General features: G+C 43.3%; 2 protein-coding genes across 3 annotated transcripts in view; one reads left to right on the top strand and one right to left on the bottom strand.

Annotated features, from left to right (window-relative positions):
- The window catches only part of LOC121579054 (liprin-beta-1-like), a 40,082-nt gene extending 34,039 nt beyond the window's left edge, over window positions 1-6,043 (top strand). Inside the window, exons 14-26 of one of the 2 annotated variants that reach the window (XM_045210383.1) lie at window positions 353-503; window positions 755-787; window positions 1,515-1,659; window positions 1,867-1,992; window positions 2,225-2,375; window positions 2,612-2,723; window positions 2,836-2,924; window positions 3,128-3,250; window positions 3,440-3,565; window positions 3,686-3,874; window positions 4,190-4,348; window positions 4,608-4,673; window positions 4,844-6,043. In XM_045210383.1, coding sequence (XP_045066318.1) covers window positions 353-503; window positions 755-787; window positions 1,515-1,659; window positions 1,867-1,992; window positions 2,225-2,375; window positions 2,612-2,723; window positions 2,836-2,924; window positions 3,128-3,250; window positions 3,440-3,565; window positions 3,686-3,874; window positions 4,190-4,348; window positions 4,608-4,673; window positions 4,844-4,930 — 1,557 coding nt within the window. In that variant the 3' untranslated portion in view covers window positions 4,931-6,043. The remainder of the gene's footprint in view (window positions 1-352; window positions 504-754; window positions 788-1,514; window positions 1,660-1,866; window positions 1,993-2,224; window positions 2,376-2,611; window positions 2,724-2,835; window positions 2,925-3,127; window positions 3,251-3,439; window positions 3,566-3,685; window positions 3,875-4,189; window positions 4,349-4,607; window positions 4,674-4,843) is intronic. The other variant, XM_045210384.1, reaches the window with a different exon arrangement.
- Window positions 6,044-7,876: 1,833 nt separating this feature from the next.
- On the bottom strand, window positions 7,877-11,820 carry LOC123482488 (NADH-cytochrome b5 reductase 3-like). The gene is made up of 9 exons (XM_045210382.1): window positions 11,500-11,820; window positions 10,515-10,640; window positions 9,473-9,545; window positions 9,155-9,261; window positions 8,930-9,059; window positions 8,644-8,727; window positions 8,466-8,551; window positions 8,264-8,363; window positions 7,877-8,128 (listed from the first exon to the last, which is right to left on the bottom strand). The coding sequence occupies exons 1-9, from the start codon at window positions 11,518-11,520 to the stop codon at window positions 7,956-7,958; spliced, it is 900 nt and encodes a 299-aa protein (XP_045066317.1). The 5' UTR covers window positions 11,521-11,820; the 3' UTR covers window positions 7,877-7,955.
- Between the last annotated feature and the right edge of the window lie 1,972 nt (window positions 11,821-13,792).

Genomic DNA, 13,792 nt, shown 5'->3' with positions numbered 1-13,792 from the left:
GACCTCTCAACGTGGGAGAGTCTCAAAGGCACTATGGGATGTGTCTCCCAAATGGGCAAGTCATGCAGAAGACATGGTTCTAGCTCTTATCGCCCCCACACGGAGGACGGAGTCACTGAGCCCCACTGTGACGGCTGACTGGACTCTGGACTGTCTGTCCAGATGATACAGAATCATAAAAGGATTCCTGAGCAATGGTTGTTTTAACAGTCATGTTACTCCACCGCCACCTGGTGGTAGAACAATATAACTACAATGGAGCTGGTTCTATTGGGAGATTGACTTTGTTTACTGGTATGCCAAATATTTCATTAGGTTTTATGTGCTCATAGTGATCTCCCCCCATTTCTAGACCTCAATTGAGGAGCCCAGCCCCCCATCCACCTCCCCATCAAACCCCACCAGTAATGAAAGCTTTGGGACCAAGAAGGCCCGCTCCTCCTTTGGACGTGGTTTCTTCAAGATGCGTGGAGGCAAGAGGACGTCCAGTGCCCCAAATCTGGGTGAGTCTCATCATTGGGGGGCAGGAAGGGTACGGGGAAGAAGGGTGCACGTGCCTCTGCACGGGGTGGTGTGAACAAGGGCTGTGAAAATATATATATTACTCTCTGTTCATGATATAAGAAAAACCATTCACAGTTCCATACCTTAATGTGTGTTTTCTTATTTCTGTCTGTCGTCTGGTAGTATCTACACTAGTGACTATGTTCTGTCCTTGCTCTCTCTATCCTCCATGGTTCTATGTGATGTGAAGATCGCAGCCGGAGTGTGAGTGCGCCTACACTGGGTACAGTACAGTAGTCTACAGTGCAGAGCCCCACAGACGGGCCAGGCCTGCAGTATGGCAGATCAGGATGACCGCTGGATGTGTGCAGGGATACTAACACAACAATGTGATCACCATCTACCATACAACCAGACCCATCGTAGACTAAATAAAGAGGCAGTCTGTTTTTCTGAGCGCTCTTGAGGCTGATTGGGTCATAGATGGTAAATGGTTACGTTGTTGTTTGAAGAATCCCTAGATATGCCTCTACCTCCATCTTTCCTACTCTTAATTCTTCACTTGTATCAAGCAAGTGAAAGTTTTTAGTTGATCGCTGGTGTGAGCTCGGTGGTTTTTAGTGTGTGATTTCTTTCCCCTTTGAAATCATATCCAGTTGTTCCTTATCCATGACGTGACACCATCTGCAATGATGCCGCCTAACTCTGCTAGCTGTCCTTCAAGATGTGCCTCTGAGATTTGTCTTTTACAGTTGGAAGTCTATGAATTTGCATCAGCAGTTCATGCCAACCAGTCCTTTGCATGTGCAGATTGAGTTGTGGTGCTTTTCAGTGGTTATTGGCGTAGTCCTAGTGGTGGTGGTGTGTAGTGGAAGATGTAGTCCAGAAGTGCTTGTGGTGGCCATTGCAGCTGTAGTCCTTGGGTAGTGTTGGCCTCCGGCGTTTTCTAAGTGGTGGTGGATTGTGTCAGATGTTGGCTGTTGATCTAACAGATGTGTGTTTGAATCCAGCTGAGGCCGAGCGCAAGGGCACAGACCACTTGGACTTGGCTGGTGCCCCACCACACAAACCTCAGGGAGGAGACAACAGCCAGACCCTTCCTTCCTCACCAGAGGCCAAGAAGAAGTCCAGAGGCTTTAAGAAGTTCTTAGGCAGGTGGGTCAAAATGTTCTCTATCCCCTGAGTTTAGAAGGAGGTAAGGAGATGCTATGCAAAGAATTGGGGAAAGCTGAATTAAGATGGAGCCAGGGTTTTTAAATGAAACTATGGCTTTATTAACTGTAACATGAGGACAGAGGGTTTGCTGTAACATGAGGACAGAGTATGGCAGGATATTTAGGTGTTGTGTTCTGACCCCTCTAGGCTGAAGAGAAGTCACTCCACCTCGCTAGACCTGGAGGAGACAGAGACTGAGTTCAGGAGGGGAGGAGTCAGAGCCACGGCCGGCCCCCGACTGGGCTGGTCACGTGACCTGCAGCACAGTGTTGAGTATGTGAAGCTCACCTCTTGCTAGACTGTGTCTCTGTGTGTGTATCTGTCTGTGAGCGAGATATGTAGAGGAATAGATCAGGAGTTACTTGGAACTAAGTCTACAGTATCACAGTTTTAGAATATTAGGATGTTGTGGTGTCAGAGGAGTAAATGGCAATGAATTATGGAGTGCAGTGTAGTGTTTACCCTCCACGTTTAAGGTGAGTGTGCTCGCTCTCTCTCCCCTCAGTGATGTGGCCACTCCCTTTGCACAGTGGAGTAAGGAGCAGGTGTGTGTGTGGCTGCAGGAGCAGTGCCTGGGGCTGCACGTGGCTCAAGCCCAGCAGTGGATCCGCTCAGGGCACACCTTGCTGCAGGCCTCGCAGCACGACCTGGAGAAGGTAGGACACCTCAGTGGACCATCCAGGAGGCGTTTCCTGGGACCATCATGCATGCTGTGTTTAGATTCTATGTCGCTAGACATTTTAATGAAACCCCAATGTTAAAGCTTATAGTTGGTTAATGTTCAATTTGCTACCTGTGTCCTGACAAACATCTATTTTCTCTAGCGCTCTCTTCTTAACTGTACAGTATGTGAGATGTCTTAAACAACTCATACATGTTTATGTGGCAACAGGAGTTGGGGATCAAACACCCCCTACACAGGAAGAAGCTGCAGCTGGCTCTCCAGGCACTGGGATCAGACGAGGACTGCGGCAAGTCCAAACTGGACCACAATTGGGTGACCAGTGAGTGACCACTGACCACCGCCTCGGAGTTATCAATGAAGCCTTAACAACGAAAAATGGAATAACCTTTCTGTTTTGTGACTTGTGATTGACTTGTTTTGGTGTTTCTCAGGATGGCTGGATGACATTGGTCTGCCCCAGTATAAGAGCCAGTTTGAAGAGGGGAGGGTCGATGGGCGAATGCTACACTACATGACTGTGGTGAGTTTCAAATTGCAATAGTCGGTCTAACATGGCTAAAATCATTTAGAATCAGTGTCAGGGGGGATGAATAAATTCGATTTAAATTTAAAAAATCCTTGCTTTTGTGTGATCATATGTTGTAGGTCTAGTGTACTTTATTTCTAATTGATTGACAGTAGTCATTCTCCTGACTGAGAAGTGTATGTGTTTGTCCTCTTCAGGATGACCTGCTGTCTCTAAAGGTGGGCAGTGTTCTCCACCACCTCAGCATCAAGAGAGCCATCCAGGTCCTCCGGCTCAACTTCTACGAGCCCAACTGCCTCCGCCGACGACCCTCTGACGAGGTACGGTTTAGAGACAACTAAATAAATAAAGTCTCTCTCTCTCTCATTCTTTCCCTGTGCTTTCATATCCACCATACACATGATCTCTCACTTCACCAGTTCAGTTACATTTCAGTGGTGTTATTTGTATAGGGAAAAGAGACACTTTTCTGTTTTTTAAGCTGGTGTTAATAAAAACTATCTCGGCAGAACAACATCACTCCAGCGGAGATCTCCCAGTGGACCAATCACAGAGTGATGGAGTGGCTGAGATCAGTGGACCTGGCTGAGTACGCTCCTAACCTGAGGGGCAGTGGTGTGCACGGGGGGGTCATGGTGAGAGGGAAAAGTCTTACGTTTGAATTGGCTTGCCACTGACTAATTTCAGGAACACATGCCTTCATCAGCATATACATACATTGTCTGTCTCTTCATTTCCATCTCTCCTTGTCTCAGGTGCTGGAGCCTCGCTTCAACGTGGAGTCCCTGGCCCTCCTGCTCAACATCCCTCCCAACAAGACCCTGCTGCGCCGCCACCTGGCCACCCACTTCCACCTGCTCATCGGCTCTGCGGCCCAGCGCAGCAAACAGGAGTGTCTGGAGAACCCTGACTACACCCTGCTCACTGCCACCGCCAAGGTCAAGGTAGGGTCAACACACAGCTGGTAAAGCATCATCTTGTTGTTAGACATACAGAGCTTTGGGGATCAGTGTTTATTGATCTGATCAGTGTCCTTGGCTGTGTCTCACTACTCGAAGTTGGCCTCGTGACCACTTGTGTGAATGGACTGGATAGGTTTTTGCCATATTGCTTTCGCCTGTCCTGTCCTGTCAGATCAGATCAGATCAGTGGTCAGCAGGAAAAGGAGGCGAGGACAGACTGCTTTTTAACACTATCGGCACACAGCTGTTTGTCCCCATTTGACTGACTCTCTCCCATCATCCTTTCTCCTCCTCCAGCCCAGAAGGCTGTCGTTCGGTGGCTTCGGGACGCTGCGTAAGAAGCGCCAGGAGGACAGCGAGGAGTACGTGTGCCCCATGGACGTGGAGATTCCCAAGAACAGCAGCTTCCAGGGGGGCCTGAGGATCTACGAGGACGACCTGGACCAGTTGGAGCAGGTAGGGGACTGCCATTAACCCCTTCAACTTCAGGGAATGTGTTACCTATATGGATATAGGTAGTGTTATGTGTGTTTTCGTAGCCCCTTCCACTGAGGCACTAACTTTTTAAAAAGTATTACTGATCATACTTTAAGTGAGGTTAGATCACTCCAATGAACAGATGAGAGGGTGGAATGTGGTACCGCGAGGATAGCGTTTTAATGTTTACTTTTCATTTTCCATGTGAAGTGCTCTTGAACACTGTCTGTATTTCTAGATGGAAGACTCGGAAGGGACTGTGAGGCAGATAGGAGCATTTTCTGAGGAAATCGACAACCTGACAGTAAGAAGTCATTAAAATGCTCACATGATCACACATCAAATCACTTGACAAGAGCCTCTCAGCGAGCTGTGCACTAGCAAAACAACCATGGCTCTCTTCTGGCACTGTTATTGACCACCTCGTTCTCCTGTGTGACTTCAGTGTGTTGTGTTTTCTCCTGCGTGTTTCAGAGCATGCTGAAGGAGGTTGAGTTCTTCAGCGAGGTCTCCTCTCGCTCCCCTGAGGCCAGCGTCACCGATGACGACTCCAACGTGTGAGGGAGGGTCCCCGCCAGTGATATGTATAAACTTTAGATGACTGACAGGGGGCGCTGTTTTGCAGTCACCACGCAGCCATTTTGGTACTCCTCCATTGTAAAAAAGATTTAGGAAGCTATAGAAATGCATTTATTAATGTCTACATTTTGTTTTTGACAAGTATATTCTATTAGGCACCTTAATGCATACTTTGAAATGATATGTGAACTGAACATAAAAATACAAGGGAGTACTAATGATACTGTCCCCACTACAATAAATAATAATGTAATTTTGTCCTTTAAACATTTTATTGAAATACTGTAGAACTCTATAGGAATGATTTGAAGAGTGCTCCTTCTGATGAGTACCAATATGGCTGACCGGTGGCTTCAAAGCCTCTCATTGGACATTACATCGCATCAGCAATCCAGGGTTTATACACATCATTGGCCCTCGCTGGCGTCGCCATGCAAACCTAATGAAGCGCTGTGAATGGGAACAAACTGTGCCAACATCCAACCCTGAACCCCTCCACCTTGATAAGCTCTCTTCTACAACCTGTGAGACCACCTTTTGGCCTTATTACGTCGTTGTCATTTCAAGCAATTTACGATCTCTCTCTGCATTCCCGAGTGAAGTTATACATTTGTACTTATTTGTTGTCGAAATGTAGTGCATTAATTGAGAATTCAACATTGGAGCATTTACTTTATACTACCATAGATGTATTGTATTACAGAACTGGTTTTTATATATTTGTTTGAATATCCACAACTGAGTCCCTGTACTTTACCTTTAAATCATTAACCTTAATCCATAATTATAATTTCCTCTCCATGTTGTCCTCTCATTTGATGCTACTATCTGCATGTTTTGTTTAATGTGTCCCAAATTAATTCAATATAATTACTTTGGTTTGTCCTGTCATGTTGTTGAATTTGTCATAATATCCATGAATTTTAGGAACATTAAACATGGAAGCCCAACGTTCTAGAATGTAAACATTACCACAAAGCAATGATATCGTTATGCAAGCCTTAACCATATCAGTGAACACTATGTACTGTGTACTGTTTCTATGCATCTTTTTTGTAAAGAATTGTCAATAAAAACGAATATGGTAAAAAATGATGGGCTGCATGTGACTGTATGTGTATACTAGCCTATAACAGATGGGTGAGCTATGTACATTTCCCCTTTTTGAGATACTTGTGGAAGTATTTTTATTTATAGCTACTTATTCCACTTTTCAGCTGACTGGAGCTATGGATCAAGGTAAGGTCTCACTATGAGTTCTTGAGCACTTGCTTATGGGGAGAGATCCTTACACCAGCCAGAGACTCCTTATTTTGTATGTTGACATGGAGTTAGAAATGGGATTTGAACCCACAACCTCTTCTCATTAAATACGAACATAGCCACTACAATGCATCACATTTGTTCAACCCGGCAACTAGAGATCTGCCAGTCCCATGTCTCACTAAGGCTGCGCTTAGATCTTTTCACATCCTGATATGATTGGTCAAAATACAAATTTGTTTAAAAAAACAATCTTAACTTGGTTACTTAAGTGGTGTGAAGAGTCATATTGCTCTGCGGTAACCACGGCTATCTCAGACTTTAAACCAACTTATTGCATTTGTATTTTATTGGTCTCAATGTATATAACAAACGTGTTGCATAATGAAACTGTAATTCAAGTGCTGTTAGGACATGTAAGCAACAGACACATTTAAGCACATGGAAAGACTCCAGTAACAGCTTCAAGATATCCCCCCTTTTAGTAGTCACACTCAATGAGAATCTTTCTGCAACAATATGAATATTGTATGGAATAAGTACATCAATGACAATATTGTGCAAAGCTATACATTACTTTAAGGAATAGTTTGCATTGGATGCAAGTGAGCAGTATTACGGTCATGTCTTCAGCTGTGCATACAAAAAAAAGTATTACAATTGCTAAGGCACTCGAGAGTCAAGTTACACAAACCAGACTGAACCAAAAATATAAACACAACATGTAAAGTGTTGGTTTCATGAGCTGAAATAAATGATCCCAGAAATGTCTGTGGCACAAATTTGTTTATCCCCGTTAGTGAGCATTTCTCCTTTGCCAAGATAATCCATCCAACTGACTGGTGTGGCATATCAAGAAGCTGATTAAAGCGCATGATCATTACACAGGTGCACCTTGTGCTGGTGACAAAGGCCACTAAAATGTGCAGTTGTCACAAAACACAATGCCACAGATGGCTCAAGTTGAGTGAGTGTGCAATTGGCATGCTGACTGCAAGAATGTCCACCAGAGCTGTTGCCAGAATTGAATGTTAATTTCTCTATCATAAGCCACCTCCAACATCATTTTAGATAATTTGGTAGTATGTCAAACTGGCCTCACAACCGCAGACCACGTGTAACCACGCCAGCCCAGGACCCCCACATCCAGCTTTGTCACCTGCGGGATCGTCGGAGGAGTGCTGAGTAGTATTTCTGTCTGTAATAAAGCCCTTTTGTGGCAAAAACTCATTCTGATTGGCTGGGCCTGGCACCCAAGGGGTGGGCCTATGCCACCCCTGCCCAGTCATGTGAGATCCATAGATTAGAGCCCAATTTATTTATTTCAATTAACAGATTTCCTCCTATGAACTGTAACTCAGTAAAATCTTTGAAATTGTTGCATGTTGCATTTATATTTTGTTCAGTATACAGGTATCTGTTGATGTCACAATTAGTTTGACAGGAGGAACGTTCAAATAACAAATATATGTTTTCTACTCTTCCCTCCAACTACCAATGATTAAATTCAGAATGATAAACCTTTTAATCAGAAATCACTGATCAACAGAAAATGCTTTGGACTCCACTCATTTCAGGATTCGGTTTTGCACACCAAATTACAGAAAATGGTCCACACCAATTCTGCTGTAGGATGAGTGAAATGATTTCAATAGATGATCAAGCGCTGATGCAAGAGCATTTTAATAAATGTTGGGTGTAGCGGATCATTGAGCCCTGGGGAACCCCTCGCCTGGGGTGGCCTTTAAAAGGTGAACCTCCGGCTGCTGGCGTGGCCCACTTTGTCCAGGTTGGGGTTGCAGGCAAACTGGATCATGGGAGGGGGTCCGCACAGGAGGATGAGAGTGTCGTCTCCGGGGGGTGGAAGGTGGTCCCTCACCATGTCCTCACTGATGAAGCCTTGGCTGTACTCCCACTCTGATGAGCAAAGAGACGTTAAAGTTTAAGTCACTCAGGACCAGACAAGGTTCTTAAACATGGGAAACAAACATGAATTTGCCTATATCAGATCATGTTCACTGAAACAAAATAGTAGTTATGGGCATCTCTTACCCTCAGGTGCCCTGTCCAGGGTGAACCACAGCTTGAATCGGGTTGGGTGATTTGCTGCGATCTCCTCCAACTCAGGTCGAAGCAAGATATCTTTCTCAGTCTGAGGGAGAACAGGATAGAGAAGGTATTAGGGACTACTAGCCCATGTTTGAACACCTTGACATTAGATTCAATCCAGATGAGGAAAGCGGTGTTAACTCACCTGGTTGGCGAAGAGCAGGTGACACACAGTCTGGTCCTGGGGATCCTTCATTATAGCTGTGATGATCTGCAGCATGGGAGTGATTCCTGAGGGAACAGGATCCAATAGAACACATGTCAACCAATCACAGATGGCCATTCTGCTATGTACAGATTGAGCATGGTGGCATTAGTTTTACCGGTCCCTCCTGCGATCATGCCCACTTGCTTGGCGGTTTTGATCACAGGCTCCGCCTTTTTTTCTGCCTTGATGGCAAAAGCCCCTGTTGAAACACCCAGTAAAGAAACCAACTTAGTAAAGGTGTGGCTTGCATGCACTTCTTCACCATTGACCTAGCTCAGAGCAGTGACCACTTTATAAACAGAATTTCAGCCAATGCCTACATATACATAACAGGGTATTATTTAAGTGTTGTCCTTTTGTCTACCACACAGTGGCAGTGTCGGGCAAATGTGATGACTCACCGTTTCCTTGGTAGACCAGCAGGCCGCTGGGCCCTCTGAAATCAATGGTGTCGCCAATCCGGAGGCTCTCCAAGTACTGACTCATCTTCCCACCTTCAGGAAACTTTGGATTAACGTTCTTGTAGTAAATCTGGGAAGCAAGAAGAACATTTGTTGGGAAAACTGGTTGAGGAGATGGAGGTTGAATTATAGTACTGAGAAAGCTTCTTCAGATGATTTCTGTACCTTGACTACCAGGTCTACGAAGCCTACGTCGTCATCACTAGACACAGGTGTGTACGGTCGGACCACCAGGACTCCGTCCGGCTTGGCAGATAGGAATATGTGTTGCCCTGAGTACAAAAACATAGTCACAAAGTATTGTGGCCACAAATGAAGAGGAGTCGTGATAGCGCAAAGACAACCCTACGAACAGATACAATACATTTTTGTATGATTTCTGATTCAGACCAGCAATACATTCCATGTTATGCTATATAGTCTAACAGTGTTTTCATATAAATGCTGAAAAGTTGAACAGCTACATCAATTGAATGTACTCACCAATGGGAAGCCCAAGGACATGATCCTTCTCCCGCAAGGCAAAACGGAATTTCCTTGTGTCATGACTGATGATCTGTGAGAACCACAACACAGTCCTTCACAACTGCACAAAACGCTGACATGATATAGATCCCTCAAACTCCACTCTGGAGCTCGAAGCCAGTTCTACTGCGTTTTTCTTCATTGTTTCCCTCTAAATCAGGGCTATATTTAGACCTGGGACACCAGGTGTGTGCAATTAATTATCAGGTAGAACAGAAAACCAGCAGGCTCCGGACCACTGTGTGAGAGTTGAATAACCCTGAATAAACCACACAGTTGACTGACTGTTAGCCTTCATCCACATTAGCAGTCTGTACAAGAGCAATGACTTCAAACTATAATCCAGACTGGTTGCATATTGACCTCTGCACTAAATGGAGAAAACCCAGTCTGTAGCAATGGAGCAGCTGCCCAGCCCAAGTCCTGAGGGGCTTGTGACAGACCAGCCTAACTTATTTGTTTGGTCTTTGTGCAGTTCCATTAATGGTAAGGGGCATTTCCACAGCAACAGAGTGATGCTGAAACTCAAACAAAAAAACAATGATTACAAAGTTAAACAAAGCTTAGAACTCAGTGCAGATGCAAACATTTGATAACAGAATGACGATTTGTGCGATCATTATGTTACCAAATATTGCATCTGCACTGTTGTTCAAGTAAATGTGTTTTTTGGGGTGTGGAAATTGTTAAAAAAGTAGTCATTGTGCATAGTTGTATGGTTTGTTTAACTTTGCAATCATTGGTTTTTGTTTTACATAAATGTTAAAGTGAAAAATCTGAGTCTGAGCATCACTCCATTTCATGGAATTACCCTAAGTCTTCCTAGAACAGCACTGGGCATCCCAGATCAAACATGTCTTATCTAGTCACACAATTGTTACTCATTTTATTTCTTAGTCCAATGTTTTTTCTTTCTTTCACTCTATTAAATTAATAATGTGTACATGGTTTCACCACAGCACATAGTAATAATAAGCAGATCACAACACAGAATTCGTACCTCTTTATCTATCAGCTTTAATGCATATTTGATGTTGGGGTCCTCTAGGGTGATGGCAGGTTTCTTCTTTGAGAGGAAGAGGCTCAGGATGAGGTTGATGATGTTGTCGATACTGCTTCGAATGAGCTGCGGAGATGTGAAAGGAAGGTTTGCCTTTTCAGTTGAAGTTATTGTGGAAATAAAGATGTCGATCTTTACATGTTGAACATTGTAAAGACTGCAGCCATGATTGCGAGGGGAAAGTTACTGACTGTACCAACATGTCAACAAAAACAGGTGTTTAACAGTTACTAGGATATACCTCATTTTTGTACTGATATACAATGCATCAGTCAGTGTGCAATTACACCGAACTTGACAAATAGTTTAGTCATAATGGATAGGCGCAATGTTTACCTAAAATTAGGGGAGTGGTTTTGTCAGAGAACACTGGGGAAACTCCATTAGACCAAACTGCTGCGCTCACCACCGTTCCATTGCTAGTAGCTAGCTAACTCAATAACGACATGGTGGCGTGCACTCCTTTGACAAGCGTGCAGAGATCTCCATGCTGGCTATTTTGATCAGAAATTAATCCGATTGTCAATCACATAAACTAGGGAACCAACTGTCTAGCTCCATAACAAATAAACCACTGCGAATAGAGAGGGTTGCTTAGCAAGTTGCATGACAAGCTAGCTAGTTATCTTCTACCTAAACGCCCAAACATCTCCATAACAGTGGCAAATCAAACGCTTTGGTTATCAAGCTAGGTAGTTATGACAGTTTACTATATACACCATATGACTTACTACAGCTACAGTGGATTACAAACTTGATGATTAACGACGAAGATATGTAACTAGCTACAGTACTAGTTAGCCAACCATAGCTAACGTGCCTACCATTAGTTATAGATTCCTTGTGCACTGTCAAATCGCACAACTGTAGCTGAGCCTAAGCAATGCAACAATATAATATTTAGCTAGCTGGCAATTATACTTACCCCAATGATGTAAGAGAGCATCTTGTTTTTGGTACCTTACAAGGCAACAGCGAAAAGTCTGTTCTCCGAGGACAAACCGTAGCGCTGTCAAAGTACTGACTGTGGTGCTTTTAAGGCAACTGGGAACTCGGAAAAAATACGAGGTCAAATCATGACGTCGGTGATCTTAAGGTCGGAAAGTTAGAGTTCTAGAAAGAGTCCCGAATCCCGATTTGGATGACCGTCCAAAACGATTTTTCCCACTCTTTAGGTTCTTTTTTCTCCCGAATTCCCAGTTGTTTTGAACGCAGCACGAGTTCACATATGTTTTGAACGCGTCATAAGAAATTAGCACTCATTTCTGCAGTTCTACATGCAGCTCTAAACATGCATTTCAAAATAAGAGTCCATGCACGACCCATGACTTTGCATGAAAACTGATTTGAACATGCCTGTCTGGCTACAATGAATGGAGTCGCATTTGATGCTGAATAGCCATCACATTTTTTTCTTTTTTTCTTGTCTTTTTTTTTTTTTTTTTTTACAAATGAGAGTTTTTTACGATGATGTCATCGGGTAGAACTTTTAACTTTATTTTTCTACAAAACATAGAAATGCACCGATTTTACATATGTAGACACAGGCTGGAGATAATGAAAATGAGGTTGAAAAGTGGTGGAATTGCCTTTTAAGCTATGTTGATTCATTTGATGGATATTTCTAATGATTCTATCATACAGATATGTCTGGAGCCAATTGACATAGCAGTCAAGTCCAGTAGATGGCAGCAAAGACTTGTGTATATCAGGGCCTTTAAAAGTCAATGGATGGCCCTGTGCTGATATAGAGTGCACTGCATGCATTTAGAAAAACTATGTAAGCAAATGATGATAAATAGTACACTAATAAAGGTTTTAATTGACTTATTTGAATTAAATAGTACGTGTTACCTGATACTTTGATGGACAAACCACCATTCTAACAGAGGGACCTCACCTCAGCAGTAAACAACATTCATACTTCACTCCAAATGCCCAAGTTTTTGTAGAAAAGAATATCATGCAGATGTAAATCATTGTGTAAAAAGGGTCTTGTGTCTCCATCTTGTGGACAGAGCTGTGACATGCAAGGTCTTGGCGGGGTTGGGTAGTTTACTTTCTAAATATAATCCATTACAGTTACTAGTTACATGTCCAAAATTGTAATCAGTAACATAACTTTTCGATTACTCAAACACAGTAACGTAATCTGATTACTTTCAGTTACTTTTGGATTATTTTACCCTTAAAAGGCATTAGAAGAAAACAAAAATTATCCATCAAACGCATTTGGTGTGTCATCACAGTGTTCGCTGACTTGTGGCCAGACTCGCTCAGGTGGAACAAACTTAAACTTTTTTCAATGTTGTATTTAATGTCATTGAGAAAACAGAAAGGTGTTTTTCTTCTCGTAAACATCCTTTCTGAATTTAAACTGAATTTAAAAGTTTTCCAAGAAATAATCATCTAGTTATTCTAAAGTATCGCTTATCTGATTACAATATTTTAGCTGGTAACCTAACTGATTACAGTTCTTTTTTATGTAATCACATTACATGTAACTGATTACATGTAATGAGTTACTCCCCAACCCTGATCTTCTGTGACCATACTAAACGGCTGGAGCCAAGAATAGACTCTGTGTTTTTGCCAACTACATATCAAATCAAATTGTATTTGTCACATGCGCCAAATACAACAGGTGTAGACCTTACAGTGAAATGCTTACTTACAAGCCCTTAACCAACAATGCAGTTTTAAGAAAAATACTTGTTAAATAAAAAATAGATAAGTAAAACATAATGAAAGAGCAGCAGTAAAATAACAGTAGCGAAGCTGTATACAGGGGGTACCGGTACAGAGTCAATGTGCGGGGGCACAGGTTAGTCGAGGTAACAGAGGTGTAGACTAGAGTGGCTCAGAGGTTAAGGCTGGTGTCCCAGGCTTATCATAGTTGACTTATTATAGTTGACTTACACTGAGTGTAGAAAACATTAAGAACACCTTCCAAATATTGAATTGCATGTTGACTCCATTGCTTCCCACAGTTATGCCCCTCTTGGAAACTAGGCGAATTGCAACAACACTTGAATTCAACACTGGGTGAACAGGGAGTACATGAGGGGGCTGGGTACACACCCCTGGGGGGCCCCCCGTGTAGAGGATCAGTGTTGCAGAGGGGTTGTTGCCTACCCTCACCACCTGGGGTCGGCCCGTCAGGAAATCTAGGACCCAGTTGCACAGGGAGGAGTTTAGACCCTGAGCTTAGTGACAAG

Source organism: Coregonus clupeaformis, chromosome 34 (assembly GCF_020615455.1).
Source record: "Coregonus clupeaformis isolate EN_2021a chromosome 34, ASM2061545v1, whole genome shotgun sequence".
Taxonomy (NCBI): Eukaryota; Metazoa; Chordata; class Actinopteri; order Salmoniformes; family Salmonidae; genus Coregonus; species Coregonus clupeaformis.
Note: the sequence above shows the minus strand (reverse complement) of the source record. Positions and strands in the feature narration are given on the sequence as shown.